Source organism: Myxocyprinus asiaticus, chromosome 20 (genome assembly GCF_019703515.2).
Source record: "Myxocyprinus asiaticus isolate MX2 ecotype Aquarium Trade chromosome 20, UBuf_Myxa_2, whole genome shotgun sequence".
Lineage (NCBI taxonomy): Eukaryota > Metazoa > Chordata > Actinopteri > Cypriniformes > Catostomidae > Myxocyprinus > Myxocyprinus asiaticus.
This window is the reverse complement of record NC_059363.1, coordinates 45323017-45349455: the sequence shown is the minus strand read 5'-3', so window position 1 is coordinate 45349455 and position 26439 is coordinate 45323017. Positions and strand designations below refer to the sequence as shown.

At 41.0% G+C, this 26439-nt stretch overlaps 1 protein-coding gene across 1 annotated transcript in view; it reads right to left on the bottom strand.

Annotated features, from left to right (window-relative positions):
- Window positions 1-26439, bottom strand: part of LOC127410925 (otoferlin) — a 61665-nt gene that overhangs the window by 16218 nt on the left and 19008 nt on the right. The window contains exons 20-34 of the mRNA XM_051646176.1: window positions 23025-23159; window positions 22741-22902; window positions 20671-20790; window positions 20430-20591; window positions 20171-20333; window positions 19161-19231; window positions 18820-18849; window positions 18540-18671; window positions 18344-18404; window positions 16611-16705; window positions 16337-16480; window positions 10386-10523; window positions 10186-10313; window positions 9911-10081; window positions 9516-9676 (exon numbers count right to left, since the gene is read on the bottom strand). Coding sequence (XP_051502136.1) covers window positions 9516-9676; window positions 9911-10081; window positions 10186-10313; window positions 10386-10523; window positions 16337-16480; window positions 16611-16705; window positions 18344-18404; window positions 18540-18671; window positions 18820-18849; window positions 19161-19231; window positions 20171-20333; window positions 20430-20591; window positions 20671-20790; window positions 22741-22902; window positions 23025-23159 — 1873 coding nt within the window. The remainder of the gene's footprint in view (window positions 1-9515; window positions 9677-9910; window positions 10082-10185; window positions 10314-10385; window positions 10524-16336; window positions 16481-16610; window positions 16706-18343; window positions 18405-18539; window positions 18672-18819; window positions 18850-19160; window positions 19232-20170; window positions 20334-20429; window positions 20592-20670; window positions 20791-22740; window positions 22903-23024; window positions 23160-26439) is intronic.

The following is a 26439-nucleotide window of genomic DNA, read 5'->3' as shown; positions in this document are numbered from 1 at the left end:
GTCATAGTGAGGTATTACATCAGCACAGGCCAGCCTCTGCATAAACAGATCAACACCTACTTTATCGTTGATGCTGCTTAGGCCCGCCCACCGGTTTTGAGGTTAGAGTAGAGCAGTGAGATTATTTCTGGAGCAACAGGAGGTGTCACAATGGCCACGAAGATGTCAAGACGTTGTGCAGTGCCAGGTTGTGGGAAACTAGATTTCTTGCATTTGCTTTGCAAGGATCCCAGCATTAAGAAAGAGTGGCTGACGTTTATTTTTAATGAAGTCCTGGATCGTGTCGGTAAGAAAGTGTTTGTTTGCTCGCTTCATTTTACCAATGATTCTTTCACAAACAAGACACAGTTCGAAGCGGGCTTTGCAGTGATTTTAGATGCACGTGTATTAGTTTTAATGCACGGGGATCTCTAAGCAGCATATATTTTCTTGTTCTGCTGGCATGATGGCACGATTGCCACAGATGCACCTAAAGAGTATTGATATCAATATATTTAGACAATCTCTTTCCTTTTTAATGAAAACATGACTCATTGTAATGAACAACGTATGCGTTTGTCACTACACTGAATATATGATGAAAGATGATTATATGACGAATGACTGTGCGACAAACACCAGTGAATGTATCCTGTATACGTTTACATGTTGCATGGTAAGTGTATCCTTTCACAGTTATAAATGTGATAGCACCATGTATTTACACTTTATTTGGTACTGTCATGCGTTACTCAGCATTTGTAAAACACGGAAATGTTTCCCCTTTGGAAAATGCCCCAACTATGTAACAAGATACACACCGTTGTGTCGCGTCTTGGTTTAAACTCCCCCAGACACACGGGTATAAAAGGAGCTGGTATGCAACCACTCATTCAGGTTTTATACTGAGGAGCCGAGACAAGGTCCCGGCCATTTCAGTGGGTAGTTCAGCGTTGTGGCAGGAGGGACACAATGTCTCGTTCCCTCCATCAGGGAACGGAGGTTACGCAAGTAACCAGGACGTTCCCTATCTGTCTCTTACTCGACGTCGTGTCGATGTAGTGACACTAGGGGTCCCTATACAAAACGCCGCAACTGGTTGAACTGTGTTATATGAACTGGTGGTGTGTGACGGGCAGACCACTGTGTGCCTCATAGCCAGCGCCCCAGGCCGACACGTAACCTCCCCCAACACAGTTATGAGTATCGAATGGCCCTTTGATGGAAGTGAGTGCAGTCAGGAAGGCAGTCTTCAAGGAGAGTGCCTTAAGCTCAGCTGACTGCAAAGGCTCAAAGGGGGCTCTCTGTAGACCCTAAAGAACTACAGAGAGGTCCCATGAGAGAACGAGGTGCAATCTGAAGGAATTCAACCTCCTGGCGCCTCTCAGGAACCTGATGATCAGGTCGTGCTTCCCTAAGGACTTACCGTCCATTGTGTCATGGTGTGCTGCTATAGTAGCACATAAACCTTCAAGGTATAGCCGCCCTTCCAACCTCTCCTGCAGGAAGGAAAACACCAATCCGACTGCGCATCTCTGGGGGACTTCGCATCGGGAAGAACACCACTTAGCAAACAGATGCCACTTAAAGGTATACAGGTGCCTCGTAGAGGGGGCCCTAGCCTGAGTGATCGTGTCTACCACCACGGGTCTTCTGCGTCCCGTCCAGGGGCTAGACATGGAGATTCCAGAGGTCTGGTCACGGGTGCCAGATGGTGCCCCATCCCTGAGAAAGAAGGTCCTTCCTCAGGGGAATTTTCTGGGGGGGGGGAGGCTGTCGCGAGGAGCGTGAGTTCCGAGAACCACGTCTGGTTGGGCCAGTAGGGTACTACCAGGATGACCTGCTCCTCGTCCTCCCTGACCGTGCACAGGGTCTGTGCAAGTAGGCTCACTGGGGGAAACACATATTTGTGAAGTCCAGGGGGCCAGCTGTGTGCCAGCGTGTCTATACCGAGAGGTGCCTTGGTCAGGGCGTCCCAGAGCGGGCAGTGGGAGGATTCTTAGGAGGCGAACAGGTCTACCTGTGCATGTCCGAATCGATTCCAGATCAGCTGGACCACCTGAGGGTGGAGTCTCCACTCTCCCCTGAGGGTAACCTGCCGTGACAGCACATCCGCTGCAGTGTTGAGGTCGCCCGGGATATGAGTGGCTTGCAGCGACTTGAGGTGCTGCTGACTCCAGAGGAGGAGACGGCCGGCGAGTTGTGACATACAATGGGAGCGCAGACCGCCTTGACGGTTGACATATGCTACCGTTGCTGTGTTGTCTGTCCGAACTAACATGTGCTTGCCCTGGATCAATGGCCGGAACCTCCGCAGGGCAAGCAGAATTGCCAGCAACTCGAGGCAGATGATGTGCCAACGCAGCCGCGGGCCCGTCCATAAGCCGGCGGCTGCGTGCCCATTGCAAACAGCATCCCAGCCCATTTGAGGCATCTGTCATAACCACGACATGCCTGGAGACCTGCTATAGGGGAACGCCTGCCCGTAGAAATGTGAGGTCGGTCCAAGGGCTGAAGAGGCAGAGACAGATCAGCGTGATAGCTACGCGATGTGTCCCGCGGTGCCATACCCATCTCGGGACTTGAGTCTGAAGCCAGTGCTGAAGCAGTCTCATATGCATCAACCTGAGTCCGAGTGGCCACCGCTGAGGATGCCATATGCCCCAGGAGCCTCTGAAAGAGTTTCAGTGGAACCGCTGTTTTCTGTTTGAACGCCTTCAAACAGGTCAGCACCGACTGTGCGCGCTCGTTCATGAGGCGTGCCGTCAATGAGACTGAGTCCAACTCCAAACCGAGAAAAGAGATGCTCTGAACCAGGAGGAGCTTGCTCTTTTCCCAGTTGATCCAAAGCCCTAGTTGGCTGAGGTGCAAGAGCACCAAGTCCCTGTGTGCACACAGGATATCCCGAGAGTGAGCTAGGATTAGCCAATCGTCGAGATAGTTGAGAATGCGAATGCCCACTTCCCGGGGCAAGAGCTGCCTCTGCGACCTTCGTGAAGACACGAGGGGACAAGGACAGACCAAAAGGGAGGACCTTGTACTGATACGCCCGACCCCCGAATGCAAACCGCAGGAAGGGTCTGTGTCGCGTCCTTCAGGTCTACCGCTATAAACCAATCTTGATGCCGGACGCTTGCCAGAATGCATTTTTGCGTCAGCATCTTGAACGGGATTCTGTGTAAAGCCCGGTTCAGTACTCACAGGTCCACGATTGGCCACAACCCACCGCCTTTTTTGGTACAATGAAGTAGGGGCTGTAAAACCTGTTCTTCATCTTGGCCGGAGGGAAAGGCTCTATGGCATCCTTCCATAGGAGGGTAGCTATCTCCGCGTGCAAGGTAGCAGCGTTCTTGCCCTGCACCGAGGTGAAGTGGATGCCGCTGAACCTGGCAAACTGAATCGCGTAGCCGAGTCGGAAGGTCTGGATCAGCCATTGCAGTCACCACAGGGGGATGCCATTGGCGACGAGCAGGTGGGGTGCAGGATCTTGAGCCGTACCGGGGCAGGATGTGCCAGATAGCCTCCGTCTGCTGCTTCACCATCGAGAACTGCTGGGCAAAGTCCTCGACGGTGTCGCTGAATAGGCCAACCTGGGAAATGGGGGCAGCAAGGAACCGTGTCATGTCGGCCTCACCCATCTCGACCAGGTTGAGCCAAAGGTGGCGCTCCTGGACCACTAAGATGGACATCGCCCACCCGAGAGACCGCGCCGTGACCTTCGTCACCCGGAGAGCGAGGTCAGTTGCTGAGTGCAGCTCCTGCATCAAATCTGGGGCAGAACTACCCTTGTGCAGTTCCTTTAGCGCCTTGGCTTGGTGGACTTGCAGGAGAGCCATGGCATGCAGGGCGGAGGCGGCTTGTCTAGCGGCACTGTAGGCTTTGGCCGTCAGGGACGACATGAACCTACAGGCCTTGGACGGGAGCTTTGGGTGTCCACGCCAGGTGGCGGCGCTCTGCGGGAATAGCCCCTGGCCGCCCCGCCATCGAGGGTAGTGAGGGCAGTAAAAGGTGCCTCCCACAATCTTGTCAGCTCCTCATTCACTTCCGGGAAAAAAGGGTCTGGAGCGGGGCGTGGCTGCTTTAAGTGGTGCCGCGAGCACAGGAACTAATCATCGAGCTGTGGGAAAGCATGTCATTTATGCATCAGCCTGTGACTGGGCAACCGTACCTGAGGGGGGGAGCCCAGCTGAGGCTTCTGCATCCCACTGGACGAGCCCGCTCTCCGATGCTGCGCTCGAGAGCTCATCAGCTTTGCGGGCTCCGAACAAGAGGTCGAACTCGCCATGAGATGAGCCGGTCAGACTCATCCGGAAGCCCGATCGGGGCAGATGAGCGTGCTGGGGAATGGGAGGTCCATGGGGGGATACCCGGCGGAGGTGGTCCCATTGGGGTCCCCAAATCGCCCCCAGTGCTGGCCTCATACCCGTAAGTAGAAGGACCGAGGTGGGGAGCCGCTGGGGTGGCTTGCTTTCTTACGAAAGCAAGCCGCGACCGCAACGTTGCCATGGTCATGTTCTCACAGTGAGTACATGATCCATCCACGAACGCTGTCTCCGCGTGGGTCGCGCCCAGGAAAGACAGCGATCGTGACCGTCAGAAGTTGAGAGGTAACGACCGCAACCAGGAATAACACACAAACGGAAAGGCATCTTTAAAAAGATGCGTCTTTAAAAAGACGTTCCGTGTGTGCTGCTCTTTTAGAGAAATATACTCTTTCAGAAAAATATACTCTCTTTTTTCTGCCGAAGCACCCAGGGGCGTTCTCTGCAGTGCACCAGTGCAGAGGAGGGAGAAGCCGCTGAAATGTGCCATCAGATCCAGCAGAGGTGAATGAACAGTCAGCTCAGTAAACATTGACCGTTCGGCTCCGAAGAGAAAATCTGAATGAGTGGTTGCATACCAGCTCCTTTTATACCCGTATGTCCGGGGGAGTGGTATGTAAATACCACTCACCAATTTTCACTGGCCTTTTATCAAAGACCAGAGGTGTCTCGGGCTCCCAAGAGTGACCCCTAGTGTCACTACATCGACACAACGTCGAGTGAGTGACAGATAGGGAAAGTAAATCACAGTGATTATTACCATGCTGTCATAGACTGCAGTATCAGTGATATTTGTGGAGGGGGTTCATTTTCCTCAAATTCGGGATCAGACTCTGGCTCAAACATTTATGGATGAATTCCTCCGGTTGTCATTTTTTAACCATCCTAAGTTTTCAAAACAACCCCACACGCGCGTAATGGCAGGGGCATTTACACTTATCCACATGCAAAGAGTTTACACTGAAGTCTTCAAGAACACACGCCCCAAAAAATGGAGCATTTGAATCAGAGGCATAAAAACTGGATAGAAAATGACCAATTATTCCTAAATTATGACTACTTTTAATGAAAAAAAAAAATCACACTAACATTATAAGTGGACCTCAAGGCACATTATAAAATAAAAATCCAATTCATGACACCTTTAAGTGTATTAATAGTAAGTACTAATTTACACTCCTTTCAATAAACCTTAGTAAACATGAAATCAAACAACAACTATTAGCTTTTTATTGGTCCCTGAGTCCCCCCAGACTGATAGGTAATCAATATGTAATCAAGTAATTGTAACTGTAATCCGATTATGCACATTTTTGTAATCTGATTACATAATCCACATAAAATGTTATTTATTTCTACCCAACACTGACTATGGACATGTTCCACTAATGTTTCAGAAAAAGTTGGGACAGTATGGAAAATGCTAATAAAAAGGAGTGATTTGTAAATTTGATTTACCATGTGCAATATTGGAAGCACTACAGCAACACATTATTTCTGTTTAACCTTGTGAATTTTATTTTTTTATTTTTTTATATATACACACATTTCAAATCAGATGATTGCAACATGCTCCAAAAGAGTTGGGACAGTCGAGTGTTTACCACTTTTTTCTTCAAATATCACTTAAGTGTTTGAGCACTGAAGACACAAGATTGTTAAATTTAGCAAGCAGAATTTCCCCCCATTCATCCACAATGCAGGTCTTCAGCTGCACAATTGTACAGGGTCTTCGTTGCCATATGGTGTGCTTCATAATGCACCACACTTTCTCATTTGGAGACAGGTCAGGACTGCAGCCAGGCCAGTCTTGCACCCACACTCTCTGCTTACACAGCCATGCACTTGTAATCTGGGCAGTGTGTGGTTTGGCATTGTTCTGTTGGAAAATGAAGGGACATCCCTGGAAAAGACAGCATCTGGATGGCAGCAGATGTTGCTCCAAAATGTGTACATATTTGTCTGCATTAACAGTACCTAACAGATGTGCAAGTAACCCATGCCACTGGTAACAGCTTGGATGGTTCTTTTCCTCTTTGGCCTGGAGAACAGGATGGCTGTTTTTTTCCAAAAACTATTTGAAATATGGACTTGTCAGACCACAAAACACGATTCCACCGTTCTACTTTCCATCTCAGATGAGACCGAGCCCAGAGAAGTCAGACAGTGTTGAATTTATGGTTTCTGCTTTGCATAGTAAAACCTTAACTTGTATCTGTGGATGCAATGGCGAATGGTATTGACTGAAAAGGTTTTTTTTAAAGTATTCTTGAGCCCATGTCATGATATCCATTACAGATACATGATGGTTTTTCAGACAGTGGCGTCTGAGGGATTGGAAATTATGCACATTCAGAACTGGTTTCAGCCTTGCCCTTTATGCACCAAGATTTGACGGGATTCCTTAAATCTATTAACTATATTTTGCAATGTAGAATGTGAAATGCCCAAAATCCTTCCAATTTGTCTTTGGGAAAAAGCACTGGATTTTTCTTAAAGCACTGGATTATTTGATGATGCATCTGTTGGCAAATTGGCAAGCTTCTACCCATCCTTGCTCTTGAAGCACTAGGATTTTTTTTGGAGGCTCCTTATATACTATAACATGATTATCTCACCTGTTAAACATCTCATGTTTCACATCACCTTGTTTTTAACAAGGTTAATTAAATTCACAAGGTAAAACATCATATGATGTGTAGTTGTGATGCTTTCAATATAGCAAAGGGTGAATAGAATTCACAAATCACTCCTTTTTGTTTTTATTAGCATTTTCCATACTGTCCCAACTTTTTCTGAATTGGGGTTGTAAGAAAGTTCCACAGTTATACTACATCTACTATATTTTGTTATAATTTCAAACATAATAAAATTCTTTTTGTGAAATGTTTTATTTCAAAGGTTTGCCCCTGCTATCTTTCTTTAAAATAAACGACATTTGCTTTGATATTGTGTTTTCTAGTGGATTTTTTCAAATTGAATTTAAGGGTGATTTAAGTCTCCAAATAGTGTCCACTGTGTGCTATCTGCTGCTGTTTGATGAGATCTTGTAATTTAGCAGACAGTGTTTTTTTAGAACAATGTGACTTGTTAATATACCAAGACTACCACCATGAGTTCCACTTTTAAAACACTGTTCCAGGTTCTATACAATTTAAGCCCAAAGTATACTTCGGTCGACGCTAACGCTAGACACAAAACTCATCATCAGCAGAGTGCTCGAGCACTGAATGTGCGCTAGCCCAATTTTTCTAACCGTGTGTCTTTGAACGCACAGAATGCGCATGTGCCTGGAATTATTTGCATGAATTAGTGGATCCAGAAGGTGGCAATACTCACATTTTAGCTGTTGCTGTCATGAAGAAATGCTAGAAGAAGATGTAATCACCGGTAAATAACAGGAGATGAAGGTAAAAACAACAACAGTAGATGTGCACGTCAAGAGCACATGTGTGAGGAGGTCAGGAGATACCTGCATTTGTTTAACTCAAGTCTAAAGGAATATAAAGACATCTTTATGGGTCTAAACTCCTGAAGAGAAACAGTCCGGTTTCTTATAGCAGTCGCAGCAAGCATGCGGCAACCTCCTGTGTATACGTGCACCATCAAATAGAGTATACTTTGACAGGCTCACGTTCGACTGTACGTAGACACTGAGCGTTCACGTCAAAATCGAAGTATACTTTGGGCTTTAAGCTTAATCAGCAACATTTGTGGCACAATGTTGATTACCACAAAATTTTTTTTACTTGTCCCTCGTTTATTTGCAATAAACATAAAATCTAAAATCTGGTTAAAAGTGAGGCACTTAGAATAAAGGTGAATGGGGCCAATCCGTAAATGTTAAAATACTCACTGTTTCAAAAGTATAGTCACATAACGCAAACAATATGTGTGTTCACATGATTTAGTTTGATAAAATCACTTACTAATGCATCTGTGTAAAGTTATTTTCAATATTTCAACCAGGGACTAAACACAGTGCAAGAAACTAAAACAAAAACCGAAAACGAACCAATTTTTTTTTTTCCCAGAACGTAACCAGAAACAGCAACAAAGTGATTTTCAATTGTTCCGGAGAGAAAACGTTATTTTAAATGCTGTTAACTGGTTATAACCGGTTAATTTCTTTCTGATAATTGTTTCATGAAACTAAAGGCTAAAAGTGTTTATCACAGTAAATGTTTGGAACTACTCCACTTCATGTTGCCTGTAAAAATGAAACCTGTACTTTGAACCAGAAGGAAACTGCTGCATCACACATTTCTTTATCTAACTGTCCGTTGTGCATGAAGCATTCTGTGAATGAAGACATTTTTAACAGCTATGTCTAATTACTAAATATACATGCACGACTAATCCAGATACAAGGAAAACCTTATACGAGGTAAAAAGTACATTTCTCAGTTGTTTCCAAGTATTCACTGAATTATTGTTTGATATGATGCATTAATACAGATTTGATGCTGTCGGGTTTTGACTGAGAAACAGATCTGTAATTGAAATTATACTTAACTGTTAATTAACTGTACGCTTATGATTTCTTTGCCGATAAATTCACCACATAGGAAAACATTTTATTGCTTATTTTCACTTATTTTGGTGGGCAAGTGACTTATTTTGGGCTTGTTTTTCCAGACCAGGTTGCTTGTTTCTCTTGTAAGATCTGGCAACACTGCAATTGGTATTTCATCCACCCCTTAGCGCAGAGTACTGTCATTTTAAAAAGAACGATATTAACCGTTCTTTTATTTAGTTCTAACCGGTTACCATTTGGAAAGAAGGCTGTGGAACTTCTGAACCGGAACGAAAAAATAAAGTTTTTGCTCAGAACGATCCGAAATGAAAAACATTTAGTTTTTAGTCCCTGATTACAACTTTGTTGCCATGATGACACAACGCTGGTAAATACTATAAGATAAAATAATGTAGAACAGACATTTTATCACACTAAAATCATGTTTACACACATATTGTTTACGTCTTGAGGCTAAACTTTTGAAATAGTGAGTATTTTAACATTTACATATTGGCCCCATTGACTTCCACTGTAAGTGTCTCACTGTAACACAGATTTTGGCTTTTTTTTTTTTTTTTTTTTATGAATGAGGGACGAGCCAAAATAATTTTTGTATTGAGCCCAGAATATGCTTTTAATGCATACTTTGCATATGCATTAAATGTCTTTGTGTTCCCGTTCAACATGCACTACACCATTTTCATCCTCGATTTCAGTGGGTCCAGTGTAAACTCTGTTTGCCACTTTCACTCTTCCTCCTGGGCCGTACAGCGGCGCATCCATTTTGCAATCTTTGCAGAGTTTGCCAAGGATTTGCGTTGGCTTCATTGGATCCCTCCACACATTATAGCCATGACTAGAAAACAGCCAAAACAGTTACACATCCAACTGTCTCAGATCATTACAACATTTCCACGCAACATTTAATTTCCATTTACCAAAATATTAACTTGGTTCTGCTCCATCTGTATTAATTAAGGCTTTGAAAGTGTTGAAAATGCTCAAACAGTTTACAGGTAACTAAATTTATACATCAAACGCCCACTCAAATCAGTATTTGTAAAAGTTGTTTAAAAGAAGGACTGCATACATGGCATAGCTGGAGCTGACACCACACGTTGCCCTGTGTTTGCTGTAGTAACGGTTTTCCAGGTCAATCTTGGTCTCCCCGATCAGGTCATCAGTTCCCAACAAATCCCAGTCATAGATGGATACAGTGAGAGTCGAATCCATCGGGAGATTTGCTTCAATATCAAAAGACCTGCAAGTTTGGAGTAATTAGGTTCATACTGGTGTTCATATTCTTATTATCTTATTAAGTGAATGAGAAAATGTATATCAAAAAACATGTTTTACGGCACTAACTTTCCAAACAAGGGGTTGAGTTGCTTAGAGATGTAGTTCTCTTTGTCCTTGATGTCTGAATTTCCGAGTTTAATGGCGATGTATGGATCTGCCTTCCCGTTGATGTCTGCAGGGTGCAGATCTGTTGCCTGAGATAAAGTAAAAACACTTATAATATGACTCAATATACTGCTCTGATGTCTAATGTAAATACTACACACCCTGATCACATAGACCCGGACAAGGACGTTTATTGGATCGTTGTGTGGAATATTCTGGAACATGCCCATGTTGGAATCGAAGCCCATTTCTCTGGACACTTCATCCAACACTGGACATTTGTAGATACACAATGAGCCCTGCGCACAAGGAGAGGTTCACAATGGTAGAGAAAAATTTCTATTATTTATTACATTTGTTGATTTGTTTGTGTTATATCCAAAAAAAAAGCTTTCAGAAATTGAAATAAAGTCAGCTTTAACCCTCAGACACCCAAGCACTGACATTGATGGTTTATTTTCTTTTTTCTAATTATACAAATCTAGATTTTAAAGCTTTTTATTTTAGGTGAATATTGTGTGACTTTAGCAAGCTGTGACATTCAATATGCAATTTGTTTCCCATCAAAACGTGGTGTTAGCTTCTGTTAACTGTAGTTTATAACTGTTTTTGATAATAAAAAAGGGTATTAATTAACTGCCTTAAGCAGACGTCTCAATTCTGCTTCGCTGAGTTTCTGAGGCTTAAAGGAATAGTTCACCCAAACATTCCTCCCCTCTGCCAAAGCTCGCACCTAGCCATTCAGTTACTACACATTAAAAAACAAATTCCATTTTGGCGTCAATAAGATTGACACACTATTTTCTAATCTGGATGAAGACGCAAAATTTATGCAAGCTTCGGTGGAGGTGTAAACTTAAATTTCAGTCTGTTCCTCACACAGAGTTTTCAAATGGCTTCAGAAGATTTGGAATATAGTGCTCGAGTCAAATCAGACTACTTTTATATTGCTTTTATGGTGTTTTTGTCCTATTTTGAGCTTGACAGACAGGTCACTATGATTTGTCATTGTATGGCAAGTGCTGCTATTAAGATTCTTCAGAAATTTCTACTGAAAATAAAACATATTTAGGGATTTTAACGAAATAAGTAAATAATGACATAATTGTAATTTTTTGGGTTAACCATCCCTTACACTTTGAAAGCATTTTAAGGATTTCATGCTTAAATGGCAAACCCAAAAGTAAGAGCTTATAATGCTAGAAAAATAATAAAGAGTGTTAATTGCATGATATCAAATGATAGAAAACCTTTCAAAATTTGAAGATCAAGCTTAGTGACTCACACTTCAACACTGCTGACAAAACACACACACACACACACACACACATACAAAAGAGCAGTAAAAATAAACTTTTCAGTTATTATTCATGTTTGACATTATATCTTTTATACAATAAGCATAGCAATTCATCAAATTATTTATTTGGTGTTGTTCTCCAACATGTCATCTATACCAGGAGAATAGTGTTGGATAGTACAAAGCAATCAAAAGTTATAGCGTTTGGAAACATGGAGTCTATTGTATCCTTTTATTAATGAATCAAAATGTCCAGAAACCTCTCCAAACTAGTTTTCAGGTGTTTTATTGAATATTAAAACAGAATAACTGAAAACTATGAATGCAAACATCTGAAAAAAATATAAAGGTTAAAATGGGAAAGGAGGCGGCGGGAACCAGCTGAACGGTCAAAATAATATTGAATGAAACAAAAAGACACACAACACAAATGCACACATGGCAGCTGAGTGTGGCTATCTCTCTCTCGAACTGCCACATCCCGCTGCACTTATCCCTCTCCTCGGCTAATTTGCACGATTGGGGGCCGGGCGTGCGTAGTCACGGCCCAGCTCTGCCCTCCTCCTCGTCACAATAAAATACATAAAAATTGTGTGCCTAAGTAAGTGCCTAATGAATAAATTCAGTTCACTTTGGCATCTTATTCCTTCACTCCAAAAAATGTGAAAAAAATCAAATGAAATTGTGCGCAGTCTGTGTATGTGCGCTCTGGGTGTGTGTGTGTGTGTACAATATACAAATACAAATCTGTTATATACAGATGCAAGGGAATGTAATGGCAGAAGAGGCAGGGTATGTTGGATAAATATTAATAGACTAAGCTGTGTATTGCACATAATTATTGCTCAGAGGAGCAGTTTTAACTGTTCATGAGATGGATAGCCTGAGGGAAATAACTGTTCTTGTGACTGACGGTTCTGGTGCTCAGTGCTCTGTAGCACCGTCCAGAAGGCAACAGTTCAAAAAGGTATTGGGCTGGGTGAGTAGGATCCAGAGTGATTTTTCCAGCCATTTTCCTCACTCTGGAAATGTGCACCAAACCAGACAGTAACTGAAGTGCAGAGGGCAGACTCAATGACTGCTGAGTAGAACTGTATCAGCAGTGCCTGTGGTAGTCTGAATTTCCTCAACTGGCAAAGGAAGTACAACCTCTGCTGGGCCTTTTTCACAATGGAGTCAATGTGGATCTCCCACTTCAGGTCCTGTGAGATGGTAGTGCCCAGGAACCTGAATGACTCCACTGCTGCCACAATGCTGTTTAGAATGATGAGCGGGGTCAATGTTAGGGTGTTCCTCCTAAAGTCCACAATCATCTCCACTGTTTTGAGCGTGTTCAGTTCCAGGTTGTTTTGACTGCACCAGTGAGCCAGCCGTTCAACCTCCCTTCTGTATACAGACTCATTGTCATCTTGGATTATGCCTATGACAGTAGTGTCATCTGCAAACTTCAGGAGCTTGACAGAGGGGTCCTTGGCAGTGCAGTCATTGATATACAGGGAGAGGAGTAGTGGGGAAAGCATACATCCCTGGGGGGCACAAGTGCTGATTGTTGTAGGGCTTTACTGGTTGTTTAGATCAGTGTTACTATCAGAAATAATTAATAATTATTTCTGTAGTTATTAATCAATATTTAAATTAATTAATTGGATCTAACTCATATGGGACTCCAGTAAATGTAGCGGGGCTCGTAAAAGTCCTGTGTTATTTGACTCTAATGGATGAACTCAGTTGCTGTCTCACCCGCAATGGCGAAAATGCACAACAGTCCAATTTGGTTGGACCACAATACAGCAAAACAAATTCGTGATAATTAATACCCTGAGTATTAATAATGAGTGGACATGGTGGTCCGTAAACTGTACAAGCAAAAACCTTGAAACACAAGAATAACACACTATAATATTCTATCTCTGCCCAGACGTAACCTCTTACTTGAATCGCAGAATGTGTGTTCATCCGTCCTTTAACTTTGACCCGGTTCCTTGAGGCTCGGGTGATGACGGGCCGTTTCCTCGCGCTGTCGGCGGGCGGTACGGCTGTTGATTCTCGGCGGGCTGGTGGAGAACTCAGAAATGTCGACTTGATTGAAGATGGAAGAGAAATCTTTAATCTCTTCACTTCTGTAGGCCAACGGATGAAGATGCGAATTGCTCAGCGGTCTCCTTCGGATCCGTTAGAGTGTTCGGTTGAACACAGAGTAATCTCAACTCGTCCAGTGAGATGGAGATTGTATGGCTACAGTTTCAAGTCGGACATTACTTCCATAAGCCACGAGGTTGCACCGGAGAGCAGCAAAAAGCTACGTCCGTATTCAGTGAACAAAGTCGCTGGAAGCCACTTTGGAAGCATTTCAGAATTATTTGAAGTCCTGATGATGTCATGTTTGAGGGACATTCTGTTGTGTGCCTCATCCAATAGGAGTTGAGAGCTCGATCCTTTAGAGGGCAAGGCTTCATGGATCTGTAGTCTGTTTTGGACTCCCTTTGTTTGATTTTGGCGCGATTTTTATCAGTAAGATTTACGACTTAGAAGGTGGGGGCTTAAGTTATGTTTTTACGACTGTGTTAGGCCTGCCTTTGTCTTCTATCTGAATACATGAGGCCCAACATTGTACATGTGCTGGAAGTGAATTTCCCCTGTCTCACTAGCTGCTGCCTGTCCATCAGAAAGCTGGTGATCCACTGACAGATAGAGGTGGGAACAGATTGTTGGTTTAATTTAGTCTAGAGAATAGTTGGGATGATGGTGTTGAAAGCTGAACTGAAGTCCACAAAAAGGATCCTTACATATGCCCTGGTCTGTCCAGATGTTGCAGGATATGATGCAATCCCATGTTGACTGCATCATCCACAGACCTGTTTGCTCGATAAGCAAATTGCAGGGGATCTAGAAAGGGTCCAGTGATGTCCTTCAGGTGGGCCAACACCAGTCTTTCAAATGATTTCATGACCACAGACGTCAGAGCGACAGGTCTGTAGTCATTAAGTCCTGTGATTTTGGGTTTGTTTGGGACAGGGATGATAGTGGAGCATTTGAAGCAGCAGGGAACTTCACATTGCAGTGATCTGTTGATGATCTGTGTGAAGATAGGGGCCAGCTGGTTAGCACAGGATTTTAGACAAGTGGGTGAAATACCATCTGGGCCCTCTGCTTTCCTTATCTTTTGTTTCTGGAAGACACTGCACACCTCCTCTTCACAGATCTTAAGTGCAGGTTGAGTAGCAGGAGGTGGGAGGAGGGGGGTTGCAGGAGGTGTTGGTGTTTGTGTTAAGTGAAGGTCAGAGAGGGTGTGGGATGTGAGACTGGGCCTTTCACATCTACAGTAAAACACATTCAAATCTTCAGCCAGTTGTTGGTTCCCTACAGTGTTGGGGGATGGTTTCTTGAAGTTAGTAAATTCTTTCAGGCCACTCCACACTGATGCAGGGTCATTAGCTGAAAACTTGTTTTTCAGCTTATCAGAATAGCTTCTTTTAGCCACTCTGATTTCCTCATTCAGTATGTTCCTGGCCTGATTGTACAAGATTTTATCCCCCACTTCTGTAAGCATCCTCTTTGGCCTGACAAAGCTGCCTGAGTTCTGCTGTAAACCATGGTTTGTCTATAATTATAATCATTTATAATTATTATAATAATTATATTTATTTATCACACATATACATTTGCATATATACAGTAAAATTCTTTTTTTCACATATCCCAGCTAAGCTGGGGTCAGAGTGCAGGGTCAGCCATGATACAGTGCCCCTGGAGCAGATAGGGTCAAGGGCCTTGCTCAAAGGCCCAACAGTGGCATCTTGGCGGTGCTGGGGCTTGAACCCCCGCCCTTCTGATCAGTAACCCAGAGCCTTAACCGCTGAGCCACCACTGCCCCTAAAAATGTAGTTTTATGTTAAATAAATAATTATTTTATGTCAAATAAGTCCTAGTAGGAATGCACATATCCTCACAGAAACTGATATATGATGTAACAGTATTTGTGAGCTCGTCCAGATTGGTGTCTGCAGCCTCGAATACACTCCAATCAGTGCAGTCAAAGCAGGCTTGTAGTTCCAGCTCTGCTTCATTGGTCCATTTCTTTACAGGATTTACAAAGGGTTATGTTTCCCAGAGAAACCGTCTCTATAGAGACAGCATTAGCGATCAGCCATTATAGCTGTTATAACACTCTTTAAGGAATATTTCAACATCTATTCATCGTAAAATGTTAGTGTGGGATTGCTTGATTCAGGATTGTCTGCTGTAAATTGTGATATGCCATTTTTTATATCAGATTTATTTTCCATGAAGTAATAAACCAAAGTGTGATGTCAATGCTGTTTTTCTGTTTATTACACATGTGGATTTCACACGCTAATACTCCTGAAAGTCCTGAAGAGCACGCTTTTCTGACACTATCGGCTGGGTTTAGGCTTAAGGTTTAGGGTAAGGAGGTTGTTTTTTATTTATTTAAAAATATAAACCTTAAAAACCTCATCTATTTAGGAGAACATTTCACTTGCTTTTAATGCCACACAGTGGACATTTCACCTCGCAACTGTCACAATACTTTTAAGGAACAACGTAATATAACTTTGCAAAAATCTCATAATTTTCATGAGATCAGACAGCCTCTAATAGTTTGCACATTTTACTGCACATTTAAAATACCAATTAAAATTTAAAACATCTGATATTCACTGAGTGAATTGTACTTGGAGTTTTTACATGGAGACACACAAAGTGCACTGCGTAACAGCATTACAAATAGGAATTCACATCAACTGTACAGTGAGAAAAGATGTCTTTGCATAAAAAGCAGTGACAACAAACCTTGAATTTGCCAATAAGTCTTTCTTCATCTGCTGCATTCTGCTCAACATCAGCATCGTCTGCACACTTCCCTCGATACAGATTAAAAGTGTGAAGCCAGTCCTCAAAGCTGTCAAACTCATTTTCAAGCTCTCTGTTGTACACCTGTGAAGAAAACAAGTGTTTAATATCCACGCTGCATTCCATACGCTCTCCACAGAGATGAACAGCTGCTGAGATCTGATCTAGGATTTCTGTATTCACATTTATTTTGGTGTCAAAGACAAAAATGTACCTTCAGCTCTTCAATTTTTTGCTTCTTCTTCTCTGGTACGCCCTCTCCAGCCTCACATTTATTCTTGTTGTCCTTTCCTCTCTTCTTCTTGGTCCCTTGGTGTAAATACAATTATTATTTTGTCATGTGGAAGATACTTAAATATACTCATAAGTGAAATAGCTTCCTCAGGGTAGTACTAAATAGTCTTTATTTTTATTTTTTTCATTCAAAAAAATATTTTCGCCTGTTTTTAAGATTTGTGTATTTTAATGTCATAAAAAAATTCAATTCAATCAAACTGAATAGTGTAATTTAACAAAATGTATAAAACCTTTAAGAATTTTTAATAAAGTAACATCAAATAAATATAAACAAATATAATATCATGACTGAAATATTTTTTCAATCTTCATATAAATTACAAGATATCCAAAGATACCTTTTATCAGTCACATTGTTAACTGGCATTTTAATGGATGGAATAAAATATTTATTTAATTAGTGGAATGTTCATTTTAGGTGGCCTTTGTAACAGTACAAGTTGATCAATGTTATTAGATTTTTAAACTAACTACTAAACTACTGCAATGTAAATTTGACTGTCATAACTCTGTATTAATAATAATAATTAATTAATTAATAATTTTCTTTATTTATCACACATTATACATTTGCACATATACAGTGAAATTCTTCTTTTTTCACATATCCCAGCTAGGCTGGGGTCAGAGTGCAGGGTCAGCCATGATACAGCACCCCTGGAGCAGATAGGGTCAAGGGCCTTGCTCAAGGGCCCAACAGTGGCATCTTGGTGGTGCTGGGGCTTGAACCCCCCCTTGAACCCCCCCGACCTTCTGATCAGTAACCCAGAACCTTAACCACTGAGCTACCACTACAGAATTAATTATTATTATAATTATTATAATATAATGATTAGTTATAATGATCACTATCATCAGATTTACTGAATCTTCCCTTATTTATATTACTAAAAAAAATGCATGTTACCAAGTTACCTTAATTTAACTGATTAAGTTAAATTAAATGAATTAAACTGAACTTATTTTTTGTTTGGTTATCTGAAATGTTACAGGGGATTTCTAGTTCCCAGCATGCTTTGCATGGGAGAATAAATGTTCAAATTGTTATTTTATGTGTCTGTGCAAGACGAATATAAAGAGGGATTCTTGTTAGTCTTTAGTGTTTTGTTATGTTGAGAGTTTTGGGGGTTACCATTATGGTAAAGAGTGGAGCTTCAGCTTAGGAAGAGGACAGGAATATGAGGTAGATGATTATTTATGATTATTTATTGCTCTTGTTATTGAGTAAACTGCACTCTGTAATGCTTCCATGTACAGCATGTTCAGAATATAGCAAGCTAACATTCACTCCAACTAGCTGTTAGATAAAGAAATAAAAGATTCTATATTAAATAGTTACCTTGACATGTCTAATGTTAATTTTTGGGTGAATTACCCAATTCAATTAGGTTCCCTCTTCACAAAGTATTCGAGCTTTGAGTAAATTTAGTAAAAAAGTAAATTTAGGTTAAGAAAACCCATTTCAAACAGGTGGAACCACGGTCCACAATATAATCAAGTTCAGCCAAAGAGTAATTTTTTTATTGCATTTAAAAAGCTATTTATAAAATTCTCATTTCAAATGTGTGCAACATTTAGTTGGGTATAACACTTTGTATTCTGCAATATGTCTTGTGTTATAGATATAATCAGTGATATTTCTTTAATTACCTCCCTCTCCAGAGTCAAAATCGTCCTTCTCTTCGGCTTCTGCTTCTTGTGCTTTAATGATCTAGATTGGCCATAAAACAGCATCATAAAATCTTCACAGTTACAAGAATTAAATAATCCATATTTATAGATATGACATTTTCTGATCTTGTAAATATAAAGGAATAAAAACAATCCTCCTTTCCGAAGCCCTTACCTCTTTCAGTGTCTCGATGGAGGCGAAGTATTTCGACCACCAGTCCAGCATACTCTCATCCAGCTCCTCTTCCTCCACCTCTTCCCCCTTCTTACGCTTCTTTTTCCCTTTACCACCTTTCTCATCATCTGACTGTCACAATGTTTAAGATGTGACAAATGTAAAACAAAATTCAAAATAGCCCACTTTATTGTAAATTTTTTTTTATTTTTATTTTTTTTTAATTTATTTACAAAGATAAATAAGGAAGTTACAATGACCTAATAGGAAACATTCTTACCATATCAACTTTAACCACTGCATCAGAGGCCTGAAACACATTCATATTATTTTATATTATCCTTTATACTGTGTGTGATATATATATATATATATATATATATATATATATATATATATATATATATATATATATATATATATATATATAAAATTGTTATATTTAATAGAATATCATCACTACCATCAAAAGTTCAGACACCTTCTCATTCTTTATTATGACTGTTTTCTACATTTTAGGAGAATAGTAAAGTCATCAAAATTATGCAATAACACTAATGGAGAACGTGAACAATATCCTCAAAGGCACCATTTATTTTTAAATTCTGCAGAGTTACATACTGAGTCGAGTTTGACCACGGTCTCCATCTTCTTCACAGCTGGTTCTGGTTCTGTGTGGATCACAACCTCTTCTGTTCAGGAATAGGTAAGAATATGGTGAGTAAAAAGATTTTATATAAAGTTATTTAAAGAAAAACCATAGCAAAAAGTACAGGAAAACCAAAGCTATGGTAATAAAGATCATGGTACTTGCACCCAGTAGCGGTTCTAGCTTGAATGGCACCCTGGGCATAACACGCCCCGTATTGGTGGTATTGTATGGCGCCTTGGGCAAAACCCACTTCAACACGCCAAAGTTGTTAATGGGGGGGAGGGGGTCTTTGTGGGTGCCTCGTGCCGCCCCCCCACAAGAAGTCACTGCCCCCCACAAGATGCCGCCCTGGGATACTGCCCATGTCGCCCATGCCTAATTCCACCACTGCTTGTACCACAAATTAACTATGGTGTTTCTATAGTAAAACCTTTGTATTTTTATTTATTTATCTGCAGTACTTATGGTTTTTATTACCATAGTTTTGGTTTTCTGTATTACTACTATAGTATTACTATGAATATCATGTGTAAAATATGGTTTCTGTTGTAGAACCATGATACATTTTGTAGTTACTATGGTTTTATCACAAATATAATAGTTTAACTGTGGTTACTGTATTAAAGCATGGTTAATTTTTGTAAGGGATGGATAAAGTTATGGCGAGGAGACACAACAGATTATTTTTTGGCTTTGCTTTGCAGCCTTAAAATGACCTGCAATCCAAAAATGAACAATAAATTCTAGATTGGAGTGGATTATAAAAAGTGGATTAGTAAGTAGTTTTTTAAGATGTTTAATTGTTTTTATTATTACTATTTAAATGCTCTTAAATGAAGGTCAGATCAAATTTTAGGTAATATTTAGGTAAAAGTAAAACATGACTAGAATGGATGCTATCATGGAATCAGACATGCATTTAAAGCTTATCAGATTAAAATGAATATTTATCAGCCTTTGACTTGCCCTACATACACACCCATAGCAGACCAGTTATAGACGCTTTTGTCTGCTGGTCTGTAAATGAACTTGCGCAGAGATGTGACGGCATGAGAGCCGACTAGAGTATAACGACCAAACGCCCTACAGTCCACCACCCGAATGTTCAAAGGAGGGTGAAGAAGTTCATTTTCAGGCAAATCCTGGAGAACAAACACAAACATTATTAAGTGCAATGAGCATGACTTTGAAATCATCACCAGATACTGCAGAAGGAGAAGAAATGATGAAGAACTCACCACTTCAAACCACTTGACCAGAGTGCTGAAATTGGGATTTTTCTTGTAGTTCTGAATGAGCGCTGACTGAACACCCTTCCCTGCGCACTCGATGTCCACACGAGGGCGATCCACTTGAGCCAGATTCACTCGCTTCAAGTCTCTCAGACCCCAGAAGAGAACCTGCACCATTTGCATGCCACACTTCTCAGTATAATTGCTAAATTTTTCATGTAGGACTCTTATTTAGCTATACACTCACCTCAATTCTGTATTTACTCAGGACAGGTCTAATGCCAATAGGAACAGGAAGGATTGGGCCGCGGTCAATGTCTGTAGGTCCGTCTATGGGGGGCAGGCCAGCCTTTCCAGCTGGTCCAATCTGAAAGATTTTCACAATAATAAAACATACTTGGTTCTGGATCAGCACAGTAGAGTAACTGAACCTGTCAGTAATAAAACATACATAATAAACATGTGTATTTTTGTAAATGTTAAAATTTTTTGTCAAATGTAAATTAATCTTCCATTTGATGCTTACATAGTTTCTAGGTTAACGACTAATGGAACACCATTTTTTTCCTACACTATTAACAAGCAGTCAATACTATAACACTTGTGTATGTTTATATTAACAGTCTATTTATAAAAACCTAGTCACATCAAAGTCTCATCCAGTTTATGTTTTTTTAAGCAATTTTACATTGCATCAAATGCAAATGCAAAAAAATAAAAATAATCTGTAACACTTTACAGATATGTTCCCGTTTGTAAAGGGATTATAAAAGTGTTAATTAATGACTAATAATTAATCTACAAATGCATTTATATATCATTGATACGTATTTTTAATAACATTGATAAAAAGGTGACTTTCATGCAATACCTGCCAAATAGTAAGCCGTTTTTACTCATGTTATAAATGCTTAATAACACTTATTCAACATTAGTAACCTATGAAAACGTACCTTAATGTAAAGTGGACACCTGTGAAGCATTTATTAATTTTTAATTAAAATAAGTATGAATAAGTGTGTTTATTATACATTTACAAAATGCTCACTATTTGGCAAATATTGGATGAAGTATTCATGTTGTTATAAACACATCAATGATTTATAATGCATTTGTAAATAACTTAGTAATTAATGTACATCTTTATAAACCCTTAACAAAGGGAACATTGATGTAAAGTGTTAACAAATAGTCTAATAACTACAATTATATAGCGACAAGCATATTTTTAGTATTTTTTATCTGTTACTACTAGCTCAAGAACACGATGAGCTCAAGGGTATAATATTAAAGGGCAAAAATATTATCACTATATATTTTTTCATATCGTTCGATACCGATATTTATCAAGATGTACATTTCATACCATTAATGAGGGAGAAATGCATTCCACATGTTTGTTAGACCTCAAGAATGAATGTTAACATAACTTGTTTGTTTACAAGTAAACTCCGGAGGCTAAGCTATCTTTAAAGTATACTCAGTTTAGGATTTAATCCTACAAAAGGTGTGTGACTTCATTTCGATGAAATTTTACCAATTTCATTGTCTTCAGTGGATGTTTGTCTCCACTGAAAGACTTTCTTGTGACGCTCCACACTCCAGCTCAGTAGGTGGCGGTAATGTACCATAAACTGCATTACCAACCACCAATAAACATCACAAGAAGAAGAAACACTTTCTTGCCCATGATAGCACTGTGGATCACGATAAAACGTTTAACTTAATAGTACATAAATAAACAGCAATGGTGATGATGTCACAGCTGCTGTTGTGTTCAGTCGATAGTTGTATATTGCATTGTCAGTGCTGTCTTGTTCGGTACACAATGATATCATATTAGCCGGATAGCTAGTTAGCGGGTTTCCATGACAGCATGGCTATGTAGCTGCTAGCCTGCTAATATTTCCCAACAGGCTGATTTCATTACTGTCATTTAGTTATCAAGTTGGTTGTATAACTTTGCCGAACTGTTTGCGTTTTTAGCGACACGCACTAGATACGTCAGCTAAATACCGAAAAATAATCAAAAGGTTTATCATCGATATCATAAATTTCTTTTTTCCGATAAATATATATATCGTTTTATTGCCCAGCCCTAGCTGCACCCCTCTAAACACTTTATCCACTGGTGTCTCTGTTGGAGAGTTGCTTTAGACAAAATGTGGATTGTATACTATCTCAGCTCATATTTGTAATATTTATTTTGCTTCATTTCTGTACTGTCAATTCTCATCAATTTTTTGAAGGAGGCACGGCCTCATTTGCTTTCTCTGAGAAAATGACCCTGATACAATCTTGCTGCTGTCAGACCCACCTGCAGAAGTTCAAAGGCGGCGAGCATTTCCCCAGCAGTGCAGTTACCGCGGTAGATCTGGTAATACTCTAACTGAGGAGGGAAGCTTGGTGGACCATAATGCTCATCAGACATCTTGGTTAAAGGTTTAGCGAATGTCCTGCCCATGAAATCAGCTTTACCCTTGACAGGCAGAAAGAGATCAAGATATCAGCATCAGAAGGGCACATTCGTAAGCTTATGAAACATATAACAGCACGGAGTGCAGAAAGAATTGACATTTTGAGGATATCGTTATCACTCACAACAGTGTCCTGATCGTAGATCTCAATGACGATTATCGGCGGATCGTCTCTGAGCTCACCTGCTTCACCGTACAGCTCCACATTATCAAACACCAGCAGCTGATCCCAGGTAGGACACAGAGTCTCATTCAGAACCTGAGATAAGAAATAAAAAAATATAAATGAATAATCATGTGATAATTTATAAAGATTACCTCTAAGCATTGTATCACGTTGTATTTGAGCTCATTTTAATCAGGAGCATCTGCTTTAAATAGTAATTTAAGTAATAATTTTTCAAAATTGATCAAAAATATTGTGATTGTGTTGACATGAAAGCAGCATACACAGTGTAATGTGACGTATTGCGCTGCTATAGTGGGGTTTCCCTCTACATCAGACTTCAGGGTTCCCCTAACTCATTTGAGCACATACAGTAAGCACATATGCACTTTTCAAAAACATATAAGAACACCAATTGTGTGTTAACATTGGAAAAATAAGGCTTGTTTTCCAAGAGAATCTGTGTGTGTTAAAGCACTTTTTCTTAACAGCCTTTAATCCTTTAAATGCCGTTTGCATGTCGTTTTAGAACGCTACTTTCTGCAAAACCCCAGAATAAGCCATTTTCTTAACCCTCCTATGGTCTTCATAAATGAGCTCTACCTTTGGTCCTCCCGGTCATTAAGTAGTTGTCTGGAAGTAAGAACAATAAAATAAATAACAATAAAATGATGCACTTCTTTTGGGATTTTATGCTATTTTGATGTACATTTCTCAATTTTACCATTAATTTACATATGCAAATAAGTAAATTTATGAAACTTTAGTACAGTAAAAACCTACACTTCTATAAAGTTGAAACATGAAGAAAATATGAGAATGTGACATATATTGGAGGCAGATTGCTGCCATCCGGTGAATGAAATATAAATCACATGACTTGAAAATCATGTGGTGACAATAACCAGTAGATGGCGGCAGTGTTCTATGCAGCCACCTACTGTGTAGTCTGATTGCTTGTTGTAACCTAATTTGATATTTTAACACAAGTTATGCATTTGGATTTATATTTAGACATTATCAAACTATTATTTGTCAAAGTTTAGCATTTTAAAATTGATTTGAAGTTTTAGTTTTTGCAGTAAGTTTTAGTCACTGGCGGACTCAAGATGGTGCCGAGTATGGCTGCTGCGTTGCGAGCTGCGACACCACATGGTAGTGTTTTGTTTGTTTTGTTTATAGTTCTTATGTTTTTTGTCTTGGATGATGTCGGCCTTATTGTCTATGACAGACAAACACTTTTGGACATTGGTTCAGCAATTACACACCGTAAACCGGACTTCAAATTCCTCAATGCCGACCCGCTGTTTACAAACACGCAAGCGGAGCCCTTTGTCTGTGCTGCACGGCCGCGGAAACGCAGAAGGAAAAGGGTAAACAGAGCCGGCGTTCTCATCAGAGTAAGATGCCATGCAAATCGACCCCCGCTACCCAGTATTCTACTGGCAAATGTTCAGTCTCTGGATAACAATCTCTAGGACTGCTGCATTATCTGCCTTACGGAAAGTTGGATGTCTGCAGAGATTCCAGACTCAGCCATTGAACCCGCGGGGTTCTCCGTGCACCGAGCGGACAGAGCGAAAGACCTCTCAGGTAAAAGCAGAGGTGGTGGTGTATGTTTTATGATCAACAAATCCTGATGTGATCAGAGGAACGTACATTCTATCAAGTCTTTCTGCTCTCCTGAGCTGGAATTTCTCATGCTTCTGTGTCGACCATTCTGGCTACCGAGGGAACTCACAGCGGTCATTATCACTGCTGTGTAAATCCCGCCACAAGCCGACACAGACCGGGCACTCAAGGAACTGTACAGGATTATAAGCAAACAGGAAACCGCGCACCCTGAGGTTCATTGTGACCGGGGACTTTAATAAAGCCAGTTTCAAATCAGTCGCACCAAAATACCACCAACATATTTGTTTTAACACATGAGGGGACCAGGTTTTGGACCATTGCTACTCTCCCTTCCGGGATGGCTACAAATCCCTCCCCCGCCCACCATTTGTCAAATCGGACCACTCTTCCATTCTGCTTCTGCCCGCTTACAGGCAGAAACTGAAACAGGAAGCACCCACTCTCAGAACGATCCAGTGCTGGTCTGATCAATCAGAATCTATGCTACAGGACTGTTTTGATCACACGGACTGGGAGATGTTCCGCTGATAGAGTAATGTGTTTCATCAGAAAGTGCATAGAGGACGTCGTTCCGACCAGAAAAACATGGATCTATCCGAACCAGAAGCCATGGATTAATAGCGATGTTCGCCTGGCACTTAATGTGCGGACCTCCGCTTTTAATTCCGGGAACATGGAGGAGCATAAACAAGTCAGTTATGCCCTCCGAAAAACAATCAGAACAGCAAAACGCCAGTACAGGAACAAGATTGAAGGACAGTTTAACACCACCAACTCTAGAAGCATGTGGCAGGGAATTAACATCATCACAGACTTTAAAGGGAATAAAACCTCCGCCATGAACACCGCTGCCTCTCTCCCGGATGAGCTAAATACATTTTATGCTCATTTTGAGGGAAATAACACCGCCCACGCGGAGAGAGCTCTTGTGGCCAAAGCTACAGAGGTTAGTTCACTCTCCGTCTCTGTAGCGGATGTAACCCGATCCTTCCGACGGGTGAATATCCGCAAAGCTGCGGGCCCAGTTTTTTATGGACATTTTCAACCTTTCCCTCTCTTTGCCTGTAGTCCCCACATGCTTTAAAACATCCACCATTGTGCCTGTTCCAAAGCAATCAAAAATCACTTGCTTAAATGACTGGCGTCCTGTTGCTCTGACCCCTATCATCAGCAAATGCTTTGAGAGACTAATCAGAGATTACATCTGCTCTGTGCTGCCTCTCTCTCTAGACCCATTGCAGTTTGCTTACCGCAACAACCGCTCCACTGATGATGCCATTGCATCTACAATACACACTGCTCCCTCCCACTTGGAAAAAAAGAACACTTATGTGAGAATGTTGTTTGTAGACTACAGCTCAGCATTCAACACCATAGTGCCCTCCAAGCTAGATGAGAAACTCCGGGCTCTGGGCTTAAACAGCTCGCTGTGCAGCTGGATCCTGGACTTCCTGTCAAGCAGATGCCAGGTCGTTAGAATAGGCAGCAACATCTCCTCATCACTGACCCTCAACACTGGAGCCCCACAGGGCTGTGTTCTCAGCCCACTCTTGTATTCCTTGTACACACATGACTGTGTGGCAACACATAGCTCCAATGCCATCATTAAGTTTGCTGATGACACGACGGTGGTAGGTCTGATCACTGACAATGATGAAACAGCCTACAGAGAGGAGTTGCACACTCTGACACACTGGTGTCAGGAGCACAACCTCTCCCTCAATGTCAGTAAGACAAA